This window comes from Mobula hypostoma, chromosome 27, assembly GCF_963921235.1.
Source record: "Mobula hypostoma chromosome 27, sMobHyp1.1, whole genome shotgun sequence".
Taxonomy (NCBI): Eukaryota; Metazoa; Chordata; class Chondrichthyes; order Myliobatiformes; family Myliobatidae; genus Mobula; species Mobula hypostoma.
Window position 1 is genome coordinate 5,433,336 of NC_086123.1, and position 20,169 is coordinate 5,453,504.

General features: G+C 39.6%; 1 protein-coding gene across 2 annotated transcripts in view; it reads right to left on the reverse strand.

Moving 5' to 3' along the window:
* The window catches only part of sppl3 (signal peptide peptidase 3), a 186,850-nt gene that overhangs the window by 15,985 nt on the left and 150,696 nt on the right, over positions 1-20,169 (reverse strand). For both annotated transcript variants that reach the window (XM_063034391.1, XM_063034392.1), the window contains exons 7-8: positions 3,169-3,275; positions 741-904 (exon numbers count right to left, since the gene is read on the reverse strand). In XM_063034391.1, the coding sequence (XP_062890461.1) occupies positions 741-904; positions 3,169-3,275 (271 nt within the window). The remainder of the gene's footprint in view (positions 1-740; positions 905-3,168; positions 3,276-20,169) is intronic.

Sequence of the window (20,169 nt, forward strand, 5' to 3'; positions counted from 1 at the left end):
CAAGCATATCCCTTTAGAACAGCGATGATAAAGAATCCATGGAATTCGTTGCTACAGACTGCTACGGAGGCCAAGTCATTGGGTATATTTAAAACAGAGGTTGATGGGTTCTTGGGCATCAAAGGTTATGGGGAGAAGGTAGGAGAATGGCATCGAGGGATAATAAATCAACCATGATGGAATGGTGGAGCAAACTTGATAAGTCGAATTCTGCTTCTACATCTTATGGTCTCATTGCTTATGTGGAAGATGTACATGACCACACTAATGAACTTCATGAGAACACAGGACAACAGCAACAAGATCTGCTCCGATCTCACATTACAGCTACAGAAATAGAACATTATTTTTTACTTGTGGATACTTTACTCTTCCAGTAGATAAATAGCAAAGTTTATATTGTACTAAACTCTTCACTGGCAGCAAACAGGTATTATGCTTCATTTATGCCTCCCAACACAACTGGATGGTGGTGCTAAATAATAAACTAGCAACTTCTATGTTGAATTGTGAAATAACAGCCACAATTGCCACCACTCTGGCTCCATCTAAATTGCTATTTCATGCAAACACCACCATACCATTTCCCAGTAAAGCTCACCTACATCTACAGTACTTCCATGCTCTTATGGAAAATTAAACTTTTACAGACTTTATCTGTTCCCGTATTTTAAAAAATGTACACATGGAGCCATGTACTTAAAAATGAAGAATCCCGATCATATGTACATGTTTCCTACCTTGGAAACACTAACTTTCCAGGGAGCGACAGGCGAGGAACATCACGTCCAACATTTGGTCCTAAATGAAGTTTTCTCGAGAGCACATCTAAAGGATTGTCAGCAGGCTGAGTAGCCACCTTCACCATCACGTTGCTGTTGAAGATGTAAGCAGAGAAGAATACCTGAAAGGCAAGAGGGTAGACATGAGGAGAAATTATTAATTATTTTCCCGCAATTCAATAACTTCCAAATTACTCCATTAACCCCTTGTATTCAGCAGCCATTCTTTTTCAGATGACTATTTTATTACCTCTAATCATTTGAAAAATGAATAATTCTTCTGTTCCTCAGCACAATGTTGACCTAGTTTACTTTAGCAGACAAGCATGTCTCTGAGATATTTTTGCATCTAGAACTGCACTGTACTCCACACCCATCACTGTTCTTTCCCTAGTCAAACTACTCAAAAGTTTGTTAATGAGAAACAGTTAACACTTTGTGATGTCTAAACTAGCTGCTCCAGGACTAATCACTATTAGATTATTTAAATAAGGCACTGTATAATAAAGAACATTAAATGAGAGCTCTAATATGTCCTTCAGTGGTACTGAAAGATTAAGGAAAATTACAGGTAGCGAACAGGCTGCTTCAACAATCAGTCGAGTCAATACTGAGCTTGTTAACCTGATGCTAACACCAATGCTCAAAATAAAAGTTTAAACTTAGCCGTAGTTAGAGAATACTGTTGGATATCTCATAAATTCAACTAATCTGAAAGAGTCATAGTGCCTATCATCAAATGAATTGTAAGGTGAAGCAAACTACAGTAGGATTTTCTATTCAGTACCTAGTTCCATGCAGTTCAATAAAAGGTAAAAATTGCAAGAGAAAAGTTTTTTTTTTAAAACAGCCTCAACATATTCAGATCTCTAAAGTTCATTGGGCACAGAAGTTGTATATAAATTTGTATTTTAGCAATACGTATTGTATTCATAATGCAAAGAAACGGAACTTCATTAGTTAAAAATATATTAGCAGATCTTAATTACCAAAGTATGCCATTTGGCTTCAAAACAACTGCAGTCTCAGGAGGGCACAGAAGGTGATTTGTTGCAGTCATGCTTAGCTGAGGCAGACTACAACATATGCATAGCAAATGCTGTTATTCAGTGAAGGATTTCAATATATAAAATTAGGTATGGAATCAAAGGACATTTTGTTCAAACACAATATAAAGACTCAGTGATTAAATACACCATGTTGCTGTACAGATCTGTGTTGGGGGCGAGTGAAACAAAAAAAGTCCTCCGCTAGATTCACAGCCTCTTCAGGAAATGCTGATCTATAATTTAGTTTATTTCCCTTGAGTGTAAAAGAGATGAAACTAAGAGATGAGCAGGGATACCCACTCAGTGCAAAACTGTAGTCAGTGGCAGAGATAGATATAATGTTTGATGCTCTTCACTGCTTAACAGCTTGTTAACACTTCGGTGTCAAGGCTGATATGAAAAGTGTACACATAAGGTTTGACAGTGTCTAACTTGTCTCAATTCCTCAAGGGAGAATGGAGATATGAGGAGAGGAATAGGCCGACACAATGAAACAAGCAACGAATAGCCATTGTAGAGCTTCAACTAAATGGGATAACAAGACCATAAGATATAGGAGCAGAATTAGGCCATTTGGCACAGAGTCTTCTCCAGCATTTCATCATCATGGCTGACCCATAGCCTGTTATAATTTAACAAAGTATACTATACCTGGAACAAAAGTGGGCTGTAACAGTGGTTTCACATCCCTCATTAATTGGCTAAAAGTTCTCTCAATTATTGATGATCATTAACAGTATAGTGTTAAGGCTCACTGAAACACAAACAGATAACTGGTTTGATCTGTGACCTGTGCTGTATTAACTTTGGCAAGATGTTCCTTGGGGTTCAACAATTGTACTCAGCAACCCTGCTGGAAGTCTGATTATGGACTTCAGGTGAGAATAGGACAAGCTCAACTGTAACCGCCCTTGAGATGGACTGGCCCATCGGCACTCACCGTCAAGGCTCATGCACGAGGAATGGCCACTTGGTGGATGTACCAGAGGACCATCGCTACCCATGGAATCGTGCCAACACGAGCCACCATCTTCAGGAGAGACAGAGCAGGGGAGTGAATCAGGGATAAACAAACTCTTAAAAAATTGCTATCTGAAGCCTCCCAAGCTTAAAACTACATTCTGTATCAATGGCATCGCTAATTGCCTACTGACATGCATTGTGAGATCACTGTATATTTTCACTGCTTGTTGAAGAATTTAAATGAACTAATTTTAATGCGTCTTCATGCAAAGGCACAAAGATAGAATTGAGTGAATGTGTTTACAATTATGTAGTTATTAATGAAGTTGTAAAAAGCAGAACTGTTACGTTGGTAATATTTAATTGCAACCTACCCAGAAGACATCATAAATAAGGAGCCCAGAAAGCAGCAAGCAGGAAACTTTAAGACTTGGCAATCGCACAAAAGCGATCATGGCGACGCAGAGTCCCATTGCCAGAGCTGTAATAGAACAAAAAGTGAATTGGCAAACTGAAATAATTCCCTTGAAAAATTAATTTTCTATGCCAAACTTGAAATAAAACATTTCAAAACAGCAGGAATCCAAAAAAAATTATACAATTAGTGCAATAAACAAATGCTGGAAGTTTTTATTCTTAGAAACCCTCATTGCTGATAAAGTAAGCACAAGACGAGTACCTTCTGGAAGGTTCTCTTTTGAGTTCACCGAATTGCTATTTGATGTCAGCATACCTAAAGTTCCTGGGAACTTTACAGCAAAGTCAAATCATTACCAGTACTCTTTATGTCTAGGTATAATAACGTCTATTTTCTTGCAGTGCAAACCTAGTTGAAACCTACAAGAGGAATGCCACAGATGCCCAATGAGTGGGTAGTTTATCATCTTAAATGCTGCTTCCAACAATGTCGCACTGCTTAATATTGTACCAAAATGTCGTTAAAATGACAATGTCTGCAGGAAGGTCTGAATGCAGTGTGCTTTGATATTTTTCTATTTAAAGAAAGAAGTTTGCCTGCCATTCTTAGCTACATAATCAACATGTAAGAAGAAGTGACACTAATATAGGTTTATATACTTCAAATATAGTGATCACAATTGCTAGAAGAAATCAATGGCATACATAACATAGGGAAACTAAATGAATAAAAGACATTTAGGAATGAGCTGCTAATGATCATTTGCTTTAAACGTCAGCCTGGGCTGACTTGCATATAAATTTTCTAGTAAGTTTCCAGATTTCACAAATCAGAAAGTTACAACATTAACATAGTAGCAACAATACAATTTAAAAGGAAAGGTGTAGAGACGGGTGAGAAGAATAGTGCGGGAGGATACATATATTCAGAATGATGATATGAATGAATACACGGCAAGTGATATGGATGTACAGTGATATATCATAGAAGGAAGATTGAGAGCCACCATGAATTAGGAAAAGAGAACAGACTTTGCAGACTGAAACCTCCAGACTGAAAGAGCAGTGAGATGTTTAAAAAAAAAGTACTAGGAAAATTTACTCAAATACATCTGTAAGATGGCTTTCAGTTCAGTGGAAAATCTGGGACTGATTACTGTATTTGAGAGGTGAAGTAAAAGGGAATATTGGAATGTTGAGTCTTGTTCACCATATGATTTTAAGAATTAAAATCTGGGTCCTTTCAATAGTATTGAGGAAAAAAAACTTGCATACAATATCCCTTGAATAATTTACAGCCTTTATCAATGACTGGAAATTTACATAAATGTAAATGTTAATTTTGAGATAAACTACATGGAGGAAAGCATGAACAGGCCCGTTTTAAAATGAAAATATATCCATTTAAATGATCTCATCATCTCATTATCTTGTCAAGGAAACAAATTCTTTTTGGTTAAAAAAAAATCATTTCATAAATTAAAACAAAGTTAACAACAGTTTTAATATTAATATTACACAGTGTTAACCTTACAAAGAGCTCCAAAATCCATCCATCAATGAATACTTTTCAAAGCTAATTGTTTTTTGGATTTCTTCCTTTTCTGAAAGCACCAATTCATGATGGGATATGGTTCTGAGGATATCATATCTAAAAGGTACTTTCTCTAACTGATCACTGTTTTGAAAAAACACTTTTCACTTTTTCAGCATGGGGGGCACTGCATCAATAGGCCAATTCTTGTTGTCCGTGACCAGCCATTTCTAATGCACGAGTCAGTGTCAGGACACTACCTGTGACTGAGACCTGGACTGAAGCATTCCATTTGCCACTCTGCTCAATTGCTGAACTTTAAATGGCAACAGAGTCAGAGTCTTGCCTTGTTGAGACTTTAGTTTTAATTAATGAAGATAAGGAAAGTGGTTTTCTTAACTAATGTTTACAAAAATGTCTATATTTTTAAAACTTATAATATGCTTCATGGCATCATGCTGTGTTTAATATTAGAGTTTAGCTCAAACGTTTCACACATGACGTTCTATAATCATTATAGTAACAACAATTTGCATTTGAATACCACCTCGAAAGTAGTTAAATACCTGTTTTATTGCCACATTAAAAAAGTATAGAGAGGACATGTTTAAAGTGAGAGGGAGGAATTTTGAAGTAGATTTAAGGGAATATCTGGAACACACTGCCTGAGATGGTGATGGAATCAAATACAACATTTGTAGGAGATGCTGAGATAGGGACTTAAGGCATGCAAGAATACAGACATGGTGCAGGAAAATGAGATTAGTGTAGGTGGGCAAAAAAAAAATGAGTGTGGACATGGTGGGTTAAAACCGTTCTCCTTTCTTTTGAGTATTCCCAGCAGAGCCTCACGCCTGCTGCTTTAATTCCAGGATGCAGATTTCAAAGGAACTACCAGGTTGCTAGTTTAACTCATTCACTGTTAGATACAACTGGATCATTAGGCCCTGCTGTCAAAACTGCTTACCGTCGCAGGATAATCCTGATTCAAGGTAACCACAGTAGAGTCCTTTTTTAAGAACTCTACTGCAGTCTTAAATGCTCCTAAGCTGTCTCATCATCTCCAATAATTAGTATGACAAACTCACAGACCTTTTCACTTACGCTGAAGCCATGCAGTAATAGGGGAACAAATTTTAAAGGCTTCAAATCCATTCAGGGAATTTGCAAAGGAAAAGATTTTTGAATATATGGGTCCATCGTTTTCAAACCCTGACTTAGAACCCCTGGAAACAGCTCCTGCTGGTGTGCCACATTCTTTCTCTATATATAGGTCATTCATATCCATCACCCTTACACTTTTTGGGCCACAATGACTCTTGGTTATCACTGCAATCTTCTCCTGCCCTGTAAACTCTCATAGCCACATACTCACAATTTTGGTCCCCAATATTCAAGCATACAGCTTCCCTTTAACAATTTTTAATGGCATCTAAAAAGGGAGAAATGTCACCTTAATGTTGTTTTTAACAACACAATCTTTGTTTACCAAGTCCTCGGTACAGTGTTGTTGGGTTTCCGTGTGTGATACTGTGCTGTCAAATGTCAGCACAAACCATTACAGTGATTTACTGTGAGCTTTCGTGGTTGCTGGCTCTGTCAGCAGCTGTGAGTGTGGCCCTCATCCCATACTGGGAAGCACAACAGAGCAACTTCTGTGGATGACTGCTGCTTGAAGAATGGTTGCTATGGTGATAGGAGGAGGGAAGAATTGTTAGCAGGGGCTTAGGAGAACCTGAGCATGATGGTGAAGAGCAGAGTCCATAAGGAGACTCATTCTTTGAAGAAGGGGATCACCAACACCTCCTACAGCTACAGACAGATACTCTTAGCAGGTGATTGTCAGGGAGATTTCTGTAAGGAGCTATCCTGCATTTATGCATTCGATTAATGTTTGTATTTTGGGAAGGGTACAATGTGGGAAATTCCTCCTTCTGAAGGAGGAAGGGAAGTTGTGGGTTTCTCCTTCAATAAGGACGATGAATTACCTTCCTCCTCAGCAGTAAGCAGGTAATCAAATAGTCAGACCAGATAGAATCATAGTGCAAAACTGCACAGAAACATGCTCTTCAGCCCATCTGGTCTGTGCCGTACTGTAATCTGCTCAGTCCACTGACCCGCACCTGGACCACAGCCTTCCATACTCTCCTATCCATGTACTTATCCAAACTTCTCTTAATTGTTGCAGCCAAACCCACATCCACTACTTACACCTATTCCACACTCTTGCTGTTCCCCCTCAGGTTCCTGTTAAAATTAACTTTTCACCCTAACTTGTGACCTCTAAGTTCTAGTCTCACACAACCTGAGCATTTACCCTATCTATACACCAGCTGCACTTCTGTGCATTGTTACTAGTTATTCTTCACCCATTTACTGCAAAATAAACTCTCAATACATCTATTTTTAATAATCCTGTGCTAACAACCTAACAGCAACAGGGGAAATAAGGATATATTAATTCATTTATTTTCAATGTAGAAAATTTAGTTCAAATATATACTTCTAAAAATCTTTTTGATAACTTTAGATACTTACTCTGCCCGATGCCATATATACAATGTCATTTCCCTTCCTCATAAACATTGCAGGCATTTATTTAAAATAAGATACATTCCATTTTCAAAATAGTATTTTTCATTTGCTGAGTACTGCACACCATTAATTTCTATACATAATCAAACCATTTTAATTTTTTTATATACAGAAGCAGTTTTCTCAATCAGCTGAGGGGTGGCTATGGGACTGCATCAAGTTGGGGTAGACTGGGCCACGTTAAAGGATTCATTAGAGGACCTGAACAAATACACCATATCATAGACTTTATAAAAACAGTCATAGATGAATGCATTCCTACGAAATCATTCAGTCTTCCCCAACCAGAAGCAATGGATGAACCATCTGCAACATTCTGAGGGCCTGATCTGTGGCGTTTAGGTCTGGTGACCAAGTAAAATACAAGAGGTCCAGGTACGATTTCCGGAAAGTCATTTCACATGCAAAATGGCAAATCGGGATAAAATGTGAATTATTGAAGGATGCGTGACAGCTGTGGCAGGGCTTGATTGCTACCCACCTCTGACAAAGTGAAACCAAGCAACATAGGTGACAACAAGGTTTCACCCCCAGATGAACTCAATGCCTTCTATGCTTGCTTTGACCGTCAAAACATGGAGGCCCCTTCACAAACTCCCACAGTCCTTGATGACCATGCGAGTTCAGTCTCTGAGGCCAACATGAGAGCATCTTTCAAGAGGGTGAACCCACAGAAAGCATCTGTCCCAAATGGGGTACCTGACCGAGTACTAAAGACCTGGGCTGATCAACTGGCTGGAGTGCTCACTGATATCTTTAACCTCTCACTTTGGCACTCTGAGGTATCCACCTGCTTCAAGTAGGCTTCAATTATATTTGTGTTAAGAAGAGTATGGTAACCAGCCTCAATGACTATTTTCAGTAACAATTACAGTACATCCACTGTGCTGAAGTGCTTTGATAGATTAGCGATGAAACATATCAACTCCTGAGGAGTGACTTGGATCCACTCCAATTTGCCTCCCATCACAATTGATCAACACCAGATGCAAGCCCATCAGCTCTTCACTCAATCCTGGAACATCTAGACAGCAAACGTGCATATATTCAGGATGCTCTTCATTGACTACAACTCAGCATTCAGTACTATCATCCCCTCAAAGCTAATCAATAAGCTTCAAGTCCTAGGCCTCAATACCTCCTTGTGCAACTGCACCCTCGATTTTCTCACCTGCAGATCCCAGTCAGTTTGGATTGGCAACAACACCTACTCTACAATCTCATCAGCACAGGTGTGCTTAGCCCCCGCTCTACTCACTCCATACTTACGACTGTAAGGCTAAGCTTAGTTTCAATGCCGTATTTAAGTTTATTGAAGACACTGCTTCTGATGGCCAGATCAAGGGTGGTGACAAATCAGCATATGGAGGGGCCGGGGGGGCCTGGGAGAGAGACTGAAAATCTGGCGAGTGGCGCCACAACCATCACCTCTCACACAATGTCTGCAAGACCAAGGAGATGATTACAGACTATAGGAGGAGGAAACTGGAGGTTTATGAGCCAGTCCTCACTGGGGGGGAAATCAGAGGAGGAGAGGGTCAGCAACTTTAAATTCCTTGGTGTTAGCATTTCAGAGCATCTGTTCTGGGTCCAGCACATAAATGTCAGTACTAAGGAAGCACAGCAACTCCTCTACTTTCTTAGAGGTTTGCAAAGATTTGGCATGTCATCTAAAACTCTGACAAACTTTTATAGATGTATGGTGGAGAGTATGTTGACTGGTTACATCACGGCCTGGTATGGAAAGACCAATGCCCTTGTTTGGGAAAAGCTTACAAAATGTAGTGGATGCAGCCCAGTTCATCACAGATAAAAGCACTCCCAACATTGAGCACGTCTACACAAAGCGCTGTCGCAGGAAAGCAGCATCCATCATCAAGGTCCCCTGCCATCCAAGCCATGCTCTCCTCTCACTGCTGCCATCAGGAAGCCTCAGGACCCACACCACCAGGTTCAGTAAGTTATTAGTCCTCAACCATCAGGCTTTTGAACTGGAGTGGATAGCTTCACTTGCCCCATCTCTGAACTGGACTCACTTTCTTTTTTTTTAATTTTATTTTTATTTGGATAAGGAATTCACAATTATCATGTACTTTTTTCACACATATAACCTTTTCCATTTTTTAATATGTATAAAACTACAATTATTTATACATTCTTAAGTACACATTGAGATGATATAAAAGGAAAATAAACATTTAAATAGATAATTATGTACTGTGGTAAATCTAACCTACTAGGCTAAGTAATGAAATTAGTTGTTAAGAAAAATGGTAATAATAGTTTCCATACAACCCTTCTGGACCATTTCCACTGGTCCAAAATGTTGCATACAAGCCTATATACCAACCATTGTAGGTGTTTATATCCCAATTTGTTCGTGCTTGTTCCTGCCCGCAGACATAATTATCCAATCCCTATGTACTTATTTACTTAATTTTTTCATTTTTTTTTATCCCTTTCCCAAATCTTTCCCTTTACTTGTGTTAATTCTCTATTTTCCAAAAAAAAACAACAAACATTTAGACTAGGGGTGCTTACGTTAGCAATATTACTGTGTTGATGAGAAGAGCAATATAAATCATTAGGAGAGTCATCTAAAGTCTGCTCGCATTGGGGTTATATATTCAATCCATTTATTCCAGATTTGATAAAATGTTTCTTTTTGAGTTCTCAGGGAGTAAGTCAACTTTTCCATTTTAAATATTTCCAAGATAATTTCGTACCAATCTTCTAATGTAGGTGGTATTGGATTTAGCCATTTTCTAGTGATTGATTTCTTACTTGCCGCTGAGGGCCTGCAGCAACTTTATATCTTCCTTCTGTTCAAGAAACAATGCATGCCCCAAATAGAGCGTCTCAAAGTTCAGAGGTATCTGGGACCAAAGTACCTTAACTAATGTTCTATGAATACCTTCCCAAAATAGACTTAATTTAGGGCAATCCCAGAAAATATGAAAATGATTTGCCTCCTTGGAGCCGCACCTTCTCCAACACATCACATTTGTATCTTTATATTTTTCCTGATATGGGGACTTGAAGTATCTTATAATGTTTTTCCAACAATGTTCTCTCCAAGTCAAAGAATTAGTCGAGGACCATTGAAAGCTGCAGATTTTCCCCCAAGCCTCCTCTGAAAGTACCAACCCCGCTTCTTTCTCCCACTTCTCTTTAATATATAGTGTATTTACATTTTTAGCATGGGAGAGTGCATTATATAATCGAGAAACTAATTTACTAGGTATTGAACTGCAAGCCGAATTCAGAATCTTGAAAAATTCTAATTCTACTGTTGATAGGTCTGTATATCTACAACTCTGGTTAACATAGTTTCGTACTTGAAGGTACCTAAAAAAAAGTCATTATGTTCTAGGCCATGTTTGTCCTGCAGGATTTGGAAACTTTGTAATACTCTTTTATCTATAAATGAGAGGTAGGTTGTAAGACCTTTCTTTATCCATAGCTCAAATCTTTTATCTCCTCTGTTGGGAAGGAATTCGGTATCATATGCACACCATCCAAAGAGTTTTAACATGTTATTAATTCCACATGAATTAACTACCTTCTGCCATACTTTTAATGTAAGATTTATCCAACCGTTTTTTAAATTTTTCCAACTGGGCCATCAATCCTTTGTCAGCTATTGAGGCCTGTAGAGGAAAACTGTCAACTAATCCAAATTCTATTTCCTTCCATCTAGCCTTATATTCCCTATTACACCAATATAACAGAGTGGTTATCTGTGAGGCATAAAAATAATTTCTCAGGCAAGGAAGAACCATACCTCCTCCTTCCTTCCCTAACTGTAAGGTGTTATATCGAATTCTAGGTTTCTTTCCTTGCCAAATGAAGCGGGAAATCCATTTGTCCCATTCCCTGAATTGATTAAAGTACAGAAAAGATACAATAACCGAGGAAGAATATTCATTTTTGTAGTATTTATCCTTGAATTTAAACTTAAAAAGGGGATAAGATTCCATCTATGCATATCTGCTTTTATCTCTGAGATTAATGGCCCATAATTTACCTGTGACAGTGTTGAAAAATCCTTTGGCAGGGTTATTCCTAAATATTTTAATGATTTAGCTTCCCACTTAAGATCGTGTGTATCCTGCAATTTTTTGGATGGTGTATAATTTAGGGACATAACCTGCGTGAGGGAAAGAGTAATATGTATAATCTTTACTAGTAGGGTGTAATTCCCTCCAGACATCTATAATTCCCAACTCCTCCATCAATGAATTCACTTTCCGAGTCAGAGGTTTATTCTGAGTAACTATTCTTGAAGAATCTAATATAGGATTTAATCTAATATTAAAATCCCCTCCACAAATTACTACCCCTCGAGAACTGACCATTAGGTCAAAAATGTGTCTATAAAATGACCATTCACTACCTGGAGGAGCATAAACATTCAGCAATGTTATTTCTGTACCTTCTATTCTTCCTGTGATTTTTACAAACCGTCCTTCTTTGTCTTTAGTCTCTGAAATATGTTCATAATTAAGAATACTTGATATTAAAGTAGCTACCCCTCTTTTGTGACTCAATTTATATGATGAATAAAATACATGCTTAAAGACCATTCTTTTTAATTTTCCATGTTCAGATTGGCTCATATGTGTTTCCTGGAGGAAAGCTATTTGTGCCCTCTCTTTTTTCAATTTAGACATAATCTTATTTCTTTTAATTGGATTCAAAACCCCATTAACATTATAGGAAATTATTTTTACCAATTCAGTTTGCATTTTTCTCTAGTAGAAAAAAAGCGCTCTCCTTTTCTAACCAAACAGTAAGCAATCCCTTCTCAACAGTAAACCAAGACATATAACCACACCCTAGACATTTCTGAACGTATAACATTTGAAAATTTTTCCCGACTTCCCACAGTGAGGCCTGAGCACCGACCCGCCTCAGTTCAGAGGGATAACCTCTATCTTCACCCTGTGTTAGAGGGCCCTCAGCAGTTTGAATAATTACATAGAGAATTTTCTCCTATTTATGTCTCGACCATATTGCTATCATTCAAGTTATTCCGCCTAGTTTATTTTCAGTTACCAGTTTTCATTTTACTTTTAAGTCCGATTTACTCTTTTCAGTCATTTCTCTTAATTAATCTGTATTCTCTGTACATTCGCATCTGAATATTTGCAGCTTTTCCTTGTAGTTTGACACTCTGGTTCGAGTGGAGCGTCCTCGCCCCACTAACTGCCATGACTTCTGCCGAATCCTCTCCAGTAGCGACTCCGGTTGGGTGATAACTTTAATAGGTAGTCCCCGGTCCGCCAGGTCCGACGTTGCCTCCTCCACCGTAGCGTAAGTTTTTGTCCCTTCGTCGTAAAAGACTCTCAGCCGAGCTGGATACAGGGTCTGGAATCTGATGTTGTTTTCCTTCAGGACTCTCCGTGTTTCCGTATATTCCTTCCATCTGGCAAGAATCCCCGGTGCGTAGTCGTGGTCTAAACTGATTTTGCAGTTGTTCCACATGAAACCTTTCTTTTGCCATGCTCTTTTAAGCACCTCTTCCTTCGTTCTGTAACTGAGAAATCTGATCAGAATCGATCTGGGCTGGGCGCCTGCCGGGGGCTGTGGTGCCAATGCGCAGTGAGCCCTTTCTATCTGTAGGTCTTTTGCGGCCGGCATATCAAGGTTCTCTCTAAGCAGCTTCTCCACGAAGGGAATCATCAATTCGGGTTTACCTTCGGTTCCTTCGGGAACTCCGTAGATCCTCACATTTTCCCTTCTCGAGCGGCCGCCTTGATCTATTAGTTTCCACTGGAGTTGGTCTTGTAGCTTCAGCATTTCTGCTATCACTTCCTCGGCGTTTTGTAGCTTCTCTTCAATTCCAACAATCCTCGCTTCGGCTTCATCTATCCGCGAGTTAGTTTTTACTATTTCTCCTTTAATATCTTCCAGCTGTTTGCTGTTATCTTGTCGGAACTCGCGAATCTCTCCGAGAATCAAAGACAGAGTCACCGATTCCCCCTCATTATCTCCGTCCTGACTTGCCGTGGGGGAGCTAGGCCCTTCGCCTTGCTGCATCTCTTTATGTTTATCAGCCTTCGAAGCGGACTTTTTATTCTTGTTCTTAGGCATCATCCTTGCCCCTTTTATTAATATAGTTATGCAATATTAAGTATTTGTCTAAATTCGATTTTGGGGCAGTTTACCTTCTTTTTTGTCGAGAGACCTTTTCCTTACACCGCCATTCCCTTGATGACCCGGAAGTCCTCGAACTGGACTCACTTTCAAGGACTTTGCATCTCATGTTCTCATTATTTATTTCTTCTTATTATTTCTTTATTCTCTTACTTTTGCATTAGCAGTTTTTCTTTTTGCACACTGGTTGTTGTCCACCCAGTTGGCTGTGTTATTTCATTGATTATATTGTGTTTCTTGTATTTACTGTGATTGCCAACAATAAAAAAAATCTCAGGGTTGTATATGATGATATATATGTACTTTGATAGTAAATTTACTTTGAACTTAGTGGAGCTGGTATGGAAACACCAATGCCCTTGTATGGAAAAGCCTACAAAAAGTGGTGGATATGGCCCAGACCGCCACAGGCAAAGCCCTCCTTACCACTGAACACATGTACAAAGAGCACTGTCACAAGAAAGCAGGTTACCTTCAAGAAGCTCTACCATCCTTTCTTTTCATACTGCCATTGGGAAGGAGGCAGAGAAACCTTACATCCCACATTGCCAGCTTCAAAACTAGTCAGTGCCCGACAACCATCAAGCTCCTGAACCAGCATGGATAACTTCATTCACCTTCAACACTGAACTGAGAACTGAACATAACCTATGGGCTCACTTTTAAGGATTCTAAACTTCTGTTCTCAATATTATTTATTTGTTTGTTGTTTTTTTGGTATTTGCCCAGTTTGTCTTTTGCACATTTGTTGTTTTGTCAGTATTTGTTTGTGCAGTTTTTCATTGACTCAATTGTACTGGTTTGTTCTATTGCGAATGCCTGCAAAAAAATGAATCTCAGGGTTGCATATGGTGACATATACATAATTCAATATATTATTTTGAACTTTGAAATTCACAAGTATGAAACAACTGCAACTGAACAGGAAAGCTAGTCACGTGGTCTATCACTGATACAACTGCACTGGAATCATTATCTTTATTGTGACAAGGATAAGGAGGGGTTTATTAATTTATTATTAAACTATCATGTCCATTCTGGGGCAGCTCACTCTCCTTTGGTCTCCACCAGACTCTCAGTTCTCACCTGTGACTCCAAGTAGCTATTTGTATGGAATAGTGGCCACACCCTGGTATGCCGTTTCAACAGGTGGGCTAAGCCAGGTGACAGTAGCCAGTGGCCCCTCACCCCGGTGAGACAGGGACATGCCTGTTCTAGCATGCATGTTAGGACTGGGCGGATGTGGTATCCAATGGCTAAGAAGGCAGGTCTGCAATGCTCTGTGGAGAGCAAAGGGCATGACAGGGCACAGATGTCATGGTCATCCACTGCAGCCAAGGAAGACCCTAGTTTGTGACACCTATTCGTATCGCTGGACTCAGACTTCGGAGGTCGAGACAGTGAACTGTCCTGTGCAATGGCTTTTCCACTTTAAAAACTCTCCCACACAGATTTCCCGTCATCATCGGGGGGGGGGGCGGGGAGAGGGGGCAAGCTGGACAACAGCCATTAAACTATATATCAAAAGACACTAGTTAAATTCCATTGATCTTTCACAAATGGTAAAACAATATGGAATTTATCACACTAGTAATTAGCAATTAGATATTATGGCCAGAAAAGCAAATCAGCACCTCTGCTTCTTAGAAAGCTAAGGAAAGCTGGCATATCCCCAATAATCCTCACTAATTCTTACAGATGTACCATAATACGCATCCTATTCAGATGCCTCACAGCACGGTGTGGCTGTTGCTCTACTCAGTACCTCAAGAAATTACAGAATTGTGAACGCAACTCAATCACAGAAACCAGCTTCTACACTCTCCCCCAACTCCCCCACCCATGAGTTCGTCTGCAATTCCCACTGCTTCTGGAAAGCAGCCAACCTCATCAAATACCTCTCCTGCCCTGGGCATCCTCTCTTCTACCCCTTCCATCAAGTAGAACATACAAAAGCTTGAAAACACGCACCGCCAGGCTCAAGGACAGCTTCTACCCCACTGTTAGAAGCTTTTCGAACCTCTTGTAACCTAAAGACGTACACTTGATATCTCAATCCACTAGGTTAAGGTCTTTGCAGCTTATTTCTTTACCCGCACTACACTTTCTAACACCATATTCTGAATTCTGGTACTGTTTTCCCCTTGAACAGGTTGAGGACCAATTTTCTGGAAACTGATGATTTGGCACCTCTTTTAATTCAGATGAAATTACGTTTACTGGGCGGCCACCAGATGGCACTGTATGCAGCACATGCAGTGCCATCTGTGGTGAGACTGACAAAAGCACGCTATTTTTATTATTTACATTGCACATGTTGGTAGTGGTCCCAATATTCTGTGCTTATTTTACGTAAATTTAATCCTAGCTATGGCTTCTAAGATGGTTATGTCAAATGTAAACGTCAGTCCACAATCAATCCAAGAGAGGGTTGAAATGTTGAAAAAACTGGACCAAGGTGTTTCTATGCATAAGCTGTGTGACTTACATGGCATTGGTTCATCAACTATGTATGATATAAAACACCAAAGGGAAAAAAATTTGCAGTTCTATGCAAAGAGTGATTCGCTAAAGCAAATGAGCATTAGAAATACTATGAAAGTTGGTAAAAGTACTGAGCATGATCAACTGGTGATTGTATAGTTTTGCCAGCGTCGGAGTGATGGAGCTGTATGATAATGAACCAAGTTAGGTTGTTCCAGAAAGAACTGAAATTAGAACATACTTGTGACTATAGTGAAGGATGGCTTCAAAGGTTTAAGAAGTGCCGTGGAATTTCCATGCATAAAGTGTGTGGAGAAAAACAGTCTGCAAACCATGGGAAGGAGCTACTGAGTATGTGGACGAATTTGCGAAGCTCATAGCTGACAAAAAGCAGTCCTGAGCAGGTGCATAATGCAGATGAAACAGCATTATACTGATGATGCACATCTAGGAAAACATTAGCAACAGAAGACAAAGAAGATCCCACAGGATTCAAACGAGCTAAGGAAAGAATGACCATTTTAGCGTGCTCCCATGCAGCAGGTACTTGCAGATGTAAACCACTGGTGATCGGACAAAATAAATGCCCCAGGGCCTTGAAAGGTGTTAAAATTTACCCGGTAACATATCGCACAAATGGATTACCATTGTTATAATGGTAGAGTGGTTTAAAAAATATTTAGTGCCAGAAGCCAGAGCACATTGCACATCTGTAGAGGTACCCAGAGTCTGCAAAATTCTTATTTTGGGTAACTGATCAGCTCACCCCAAAGCTGAACTCCTGTGTAAGAATAATGTTATTACAGTGTATTTACCACCATCACTGATCCACCCCCAAGACCAAGGAACACTGCACTCTCTAAAGGCCAAGTATCGCTCACTTTTCATGAAACATCTGTTTGATGAGGTGAAAGCTTGCTGTACAGCCATTTATTAAAGAATTTAACATGAAGGACATTCTTTGGTTCAATGCCCGAGGGTGGGAGAAGGTAATGGCTAACACAAGTTGTGGGCTGCCTTGATGTTTGATAATGCGCCGGAAGAAAAGCTTGATGAGGATTTTACAAGATCTTGTGTACCAAAGGAGAAAGCAGTTGTTCATGATTTGCTTCTGTATGCAAAAAGCGTTACAGGACCTCCTTCCAAATACATAACAAGTAGTCTTAATGAAGAAAATCTATGTGAGTGGATGATGGTCAATGACGAAACACCTGTTGTGCATCACCTTACAGACTGAGAATTATAGGCAGAGTTCTGAATGCTGATAAAAACACTGCAAGTGATGAAGATAGTAGCAATGCTGATGAAATGGATGAAAGAGTAAGATTTACTATTGACAAGTTAATTGAGTTGTTGGGTGATTTAATCAAAGGATTAGAGAAATGTATCTTCATAACGGAACAAGAGCAAATTAATTTTTATTCAATGCAAGAAAAATTACAGAGAGTGAGATCAAAACACATGAAACAACTTGGCCTGAATGAAATATTTAAAAAGACAAATGAGAAGCCACATTCTTTGTAAGCACATTCATTCAGAAACTTACACTTAATTTTTGTTTAATTAATAATCCTTTTTAAGCTTCTACAGTCCATTTTTGCCATTAATCATAAAAAACCTACAGCACAATACAGGCCCTTCAGCCCACAATGCTGTGCTGAACATGTCCTTACTTTAGAAATTACCTAGGGTGACCCATAGCCCTTTATTTTTCTAAGCTCCATCTAGAAGTCTCTTAAAAGACCCTATTGTATCCGCCTCCACCACCGTCGCCGGCAGCCCATTCCACGCACTCACCACTGTCGGTTTAAAAAACTTACCCCTGACATCTCCTCTGTACCTACTTCCAAGCACCTTAAACCTATGCCCTCTTGTGTTAGCCATTTCAGCCCTGGGAAAAAGCGTCTGACTATCCACATGATCAGTACCTCTCATCATCTTATACACCTCTATCAGGTCACCTCTCATCCTCCACCGCTCCAAGGAGAAAAGGCCAAGTTCACTCAACCTATTCTCATAAAGCATGCTCCCCAATCCAGGCAACATCCTTGTAAATCTCCTCTGTACCCTTTCTATAGTTTGCACTTCCTTCCTGTAGTGAGGTGACCAGAACTGAAACAGTACTCCAAGTGGGGTCTGACCAGGGTCCTATATAGCTGCAACATTACCTCTCAGCTCCTAAACTCAGTCCCATGATTGATGAAGGCCAATGCACCGTATGCCTTCTTAACCACAGAGTCAACCTGTGCAGCAGCTTTGAGTGTCCTATGGACTCAGACCCCAGGATCCCTCTGATCCTCCACACTGCCAAGAGTCCAACCATTAATACTATATTCTGCCATCATAATTGACTCACCAAAATGAACCACCTCACACTTATCTGGGTTGAACTCCATCTGCCACTTCTCAGCCCTGTTCTGCATCCTATCGATGTCCTGCTGTAACCTCTGACAGCCCTCCACACTATCCACAACACCAACCTTTGCGTTATCAACAAATTTACTAACCCATCCCTCCACTTCCTCATCCAGGTCATTTATGAAAATCACAAAGAGAAGGGGTCCCAGAACAGGTCCCTGAGGCACACCACTGGTCACCGACCTCCAAGCAGAATATGATCCAACTACAACAACTCTTTTGCCTTCTGTGGGCAAGCCAATTGTGGATCCACAAAACAAGGTCCCCTTGGATCCCATATCTCCTTACTTTCTCAATAAGCCTTGCATGGGGTACATAATCAAATGCCTTGCTGAAATCCATATACACTACATCTATTGTGTAACCTCTTTTAATATACATTAATATTGCGTGACTTCTTTTAATTTGGCAAAAATGTTAATGCAGCAAGGCTAGGAACCAAGAGTGTTAGAAAATTAGTGGTCAACCTGTACTTATCTTTGGAATGATCTGTCTGGATGGTATGAAAAACAAGAAGTTTCACTGTAATTCAGTACATGTGCCAATAATAAACCAATTACAATAAAGCCAGATGCTTATAAATGCCAGAGAAATGATGAATGCTTCAGTGAAAATGGCATACCTGGAAAAGTTAAATGAGGGGAAGATTATCCAACCTGCTACAAGGACTAATGTATAATTTCCACTTCACAATTTAACCGGTAATTGTAATTACTCATTAGAAGATGGCCCTCATAAAATGTTGATTTTCTGCACCGGGTTTGGAATAACTTTAAATTAAAAAACCTTAAAAGTTTGTGGATAAGTACTCAACACATCACTGGCAATATCTGGAGAGTTTCAAGAACATCTAGCATTAAGTATTGGCTCAAAATCCATGACACAAGTATTTAGTAAGAGTCCTGGGTACATGTTATGGGCAAAGTATTTATTTAGCAATATAGCGCCGAGTAGGCTCTCCTGGCCTTTCGAGCGACACCGCCCCAGCTAACCTGATTAATCCTAACCTAATCATGGAACAACTTACAATGACCAATTAACCTACCCGGTATGTATTTGTCCTGTGGAGGCCACTGGAGACCCAGAGAAAATTTTATGCGTTTCACGGGGAAGACATACAGAAACTCCTTACAGACAGCACCAGAACTGAACTCCGGAGTGCCCCGAGCTGTAACAGTGTGGTGCTAACCGCCAAGCTACTGTGGCACCCAAGATACAAGATTGAAAATTGGTTATTGGACCAGCAGCAATAGCGCTGCTTCACTGATCCAGACATGAGTTCAAGTCCCACGATGCAGTTAGAAAATTAAAGTTATTTAGTTTGTTTCCATGACAGAAATCTACAAATTATACCCCAGTTTGCTCTGTGACCACACATATGGTTGATTCTTTCTGCCTCCTCAAGTGAAAGGAAAATTAGGGATGGACAACAAATGCTGGCTATCACCTCTTGTAAACATAGAACAGTGCAATTCTCAGGTTAATCTGCAGTTACATTCGCTTGCTGGCATTACCAATGACTATCATCTCCTGTAAACATAGAACAGTGCCATTCTCAAGTTAATCTGCAGTTACATTAGCTTATTGCCACTTCTACTAAAACACTTGCCCACTTGTGTTAAGTATGTGAACAAAAAAATTATCAGTCAGAAAAATCCCAGAAATCACGGAAAGATTAACTTATTAATTTCCCTAAATCAAATTAATTTTCATTTATTGAGGAAATAATATCCGCAAGGCTCAGCTCATTTACATGATGACTACCTGA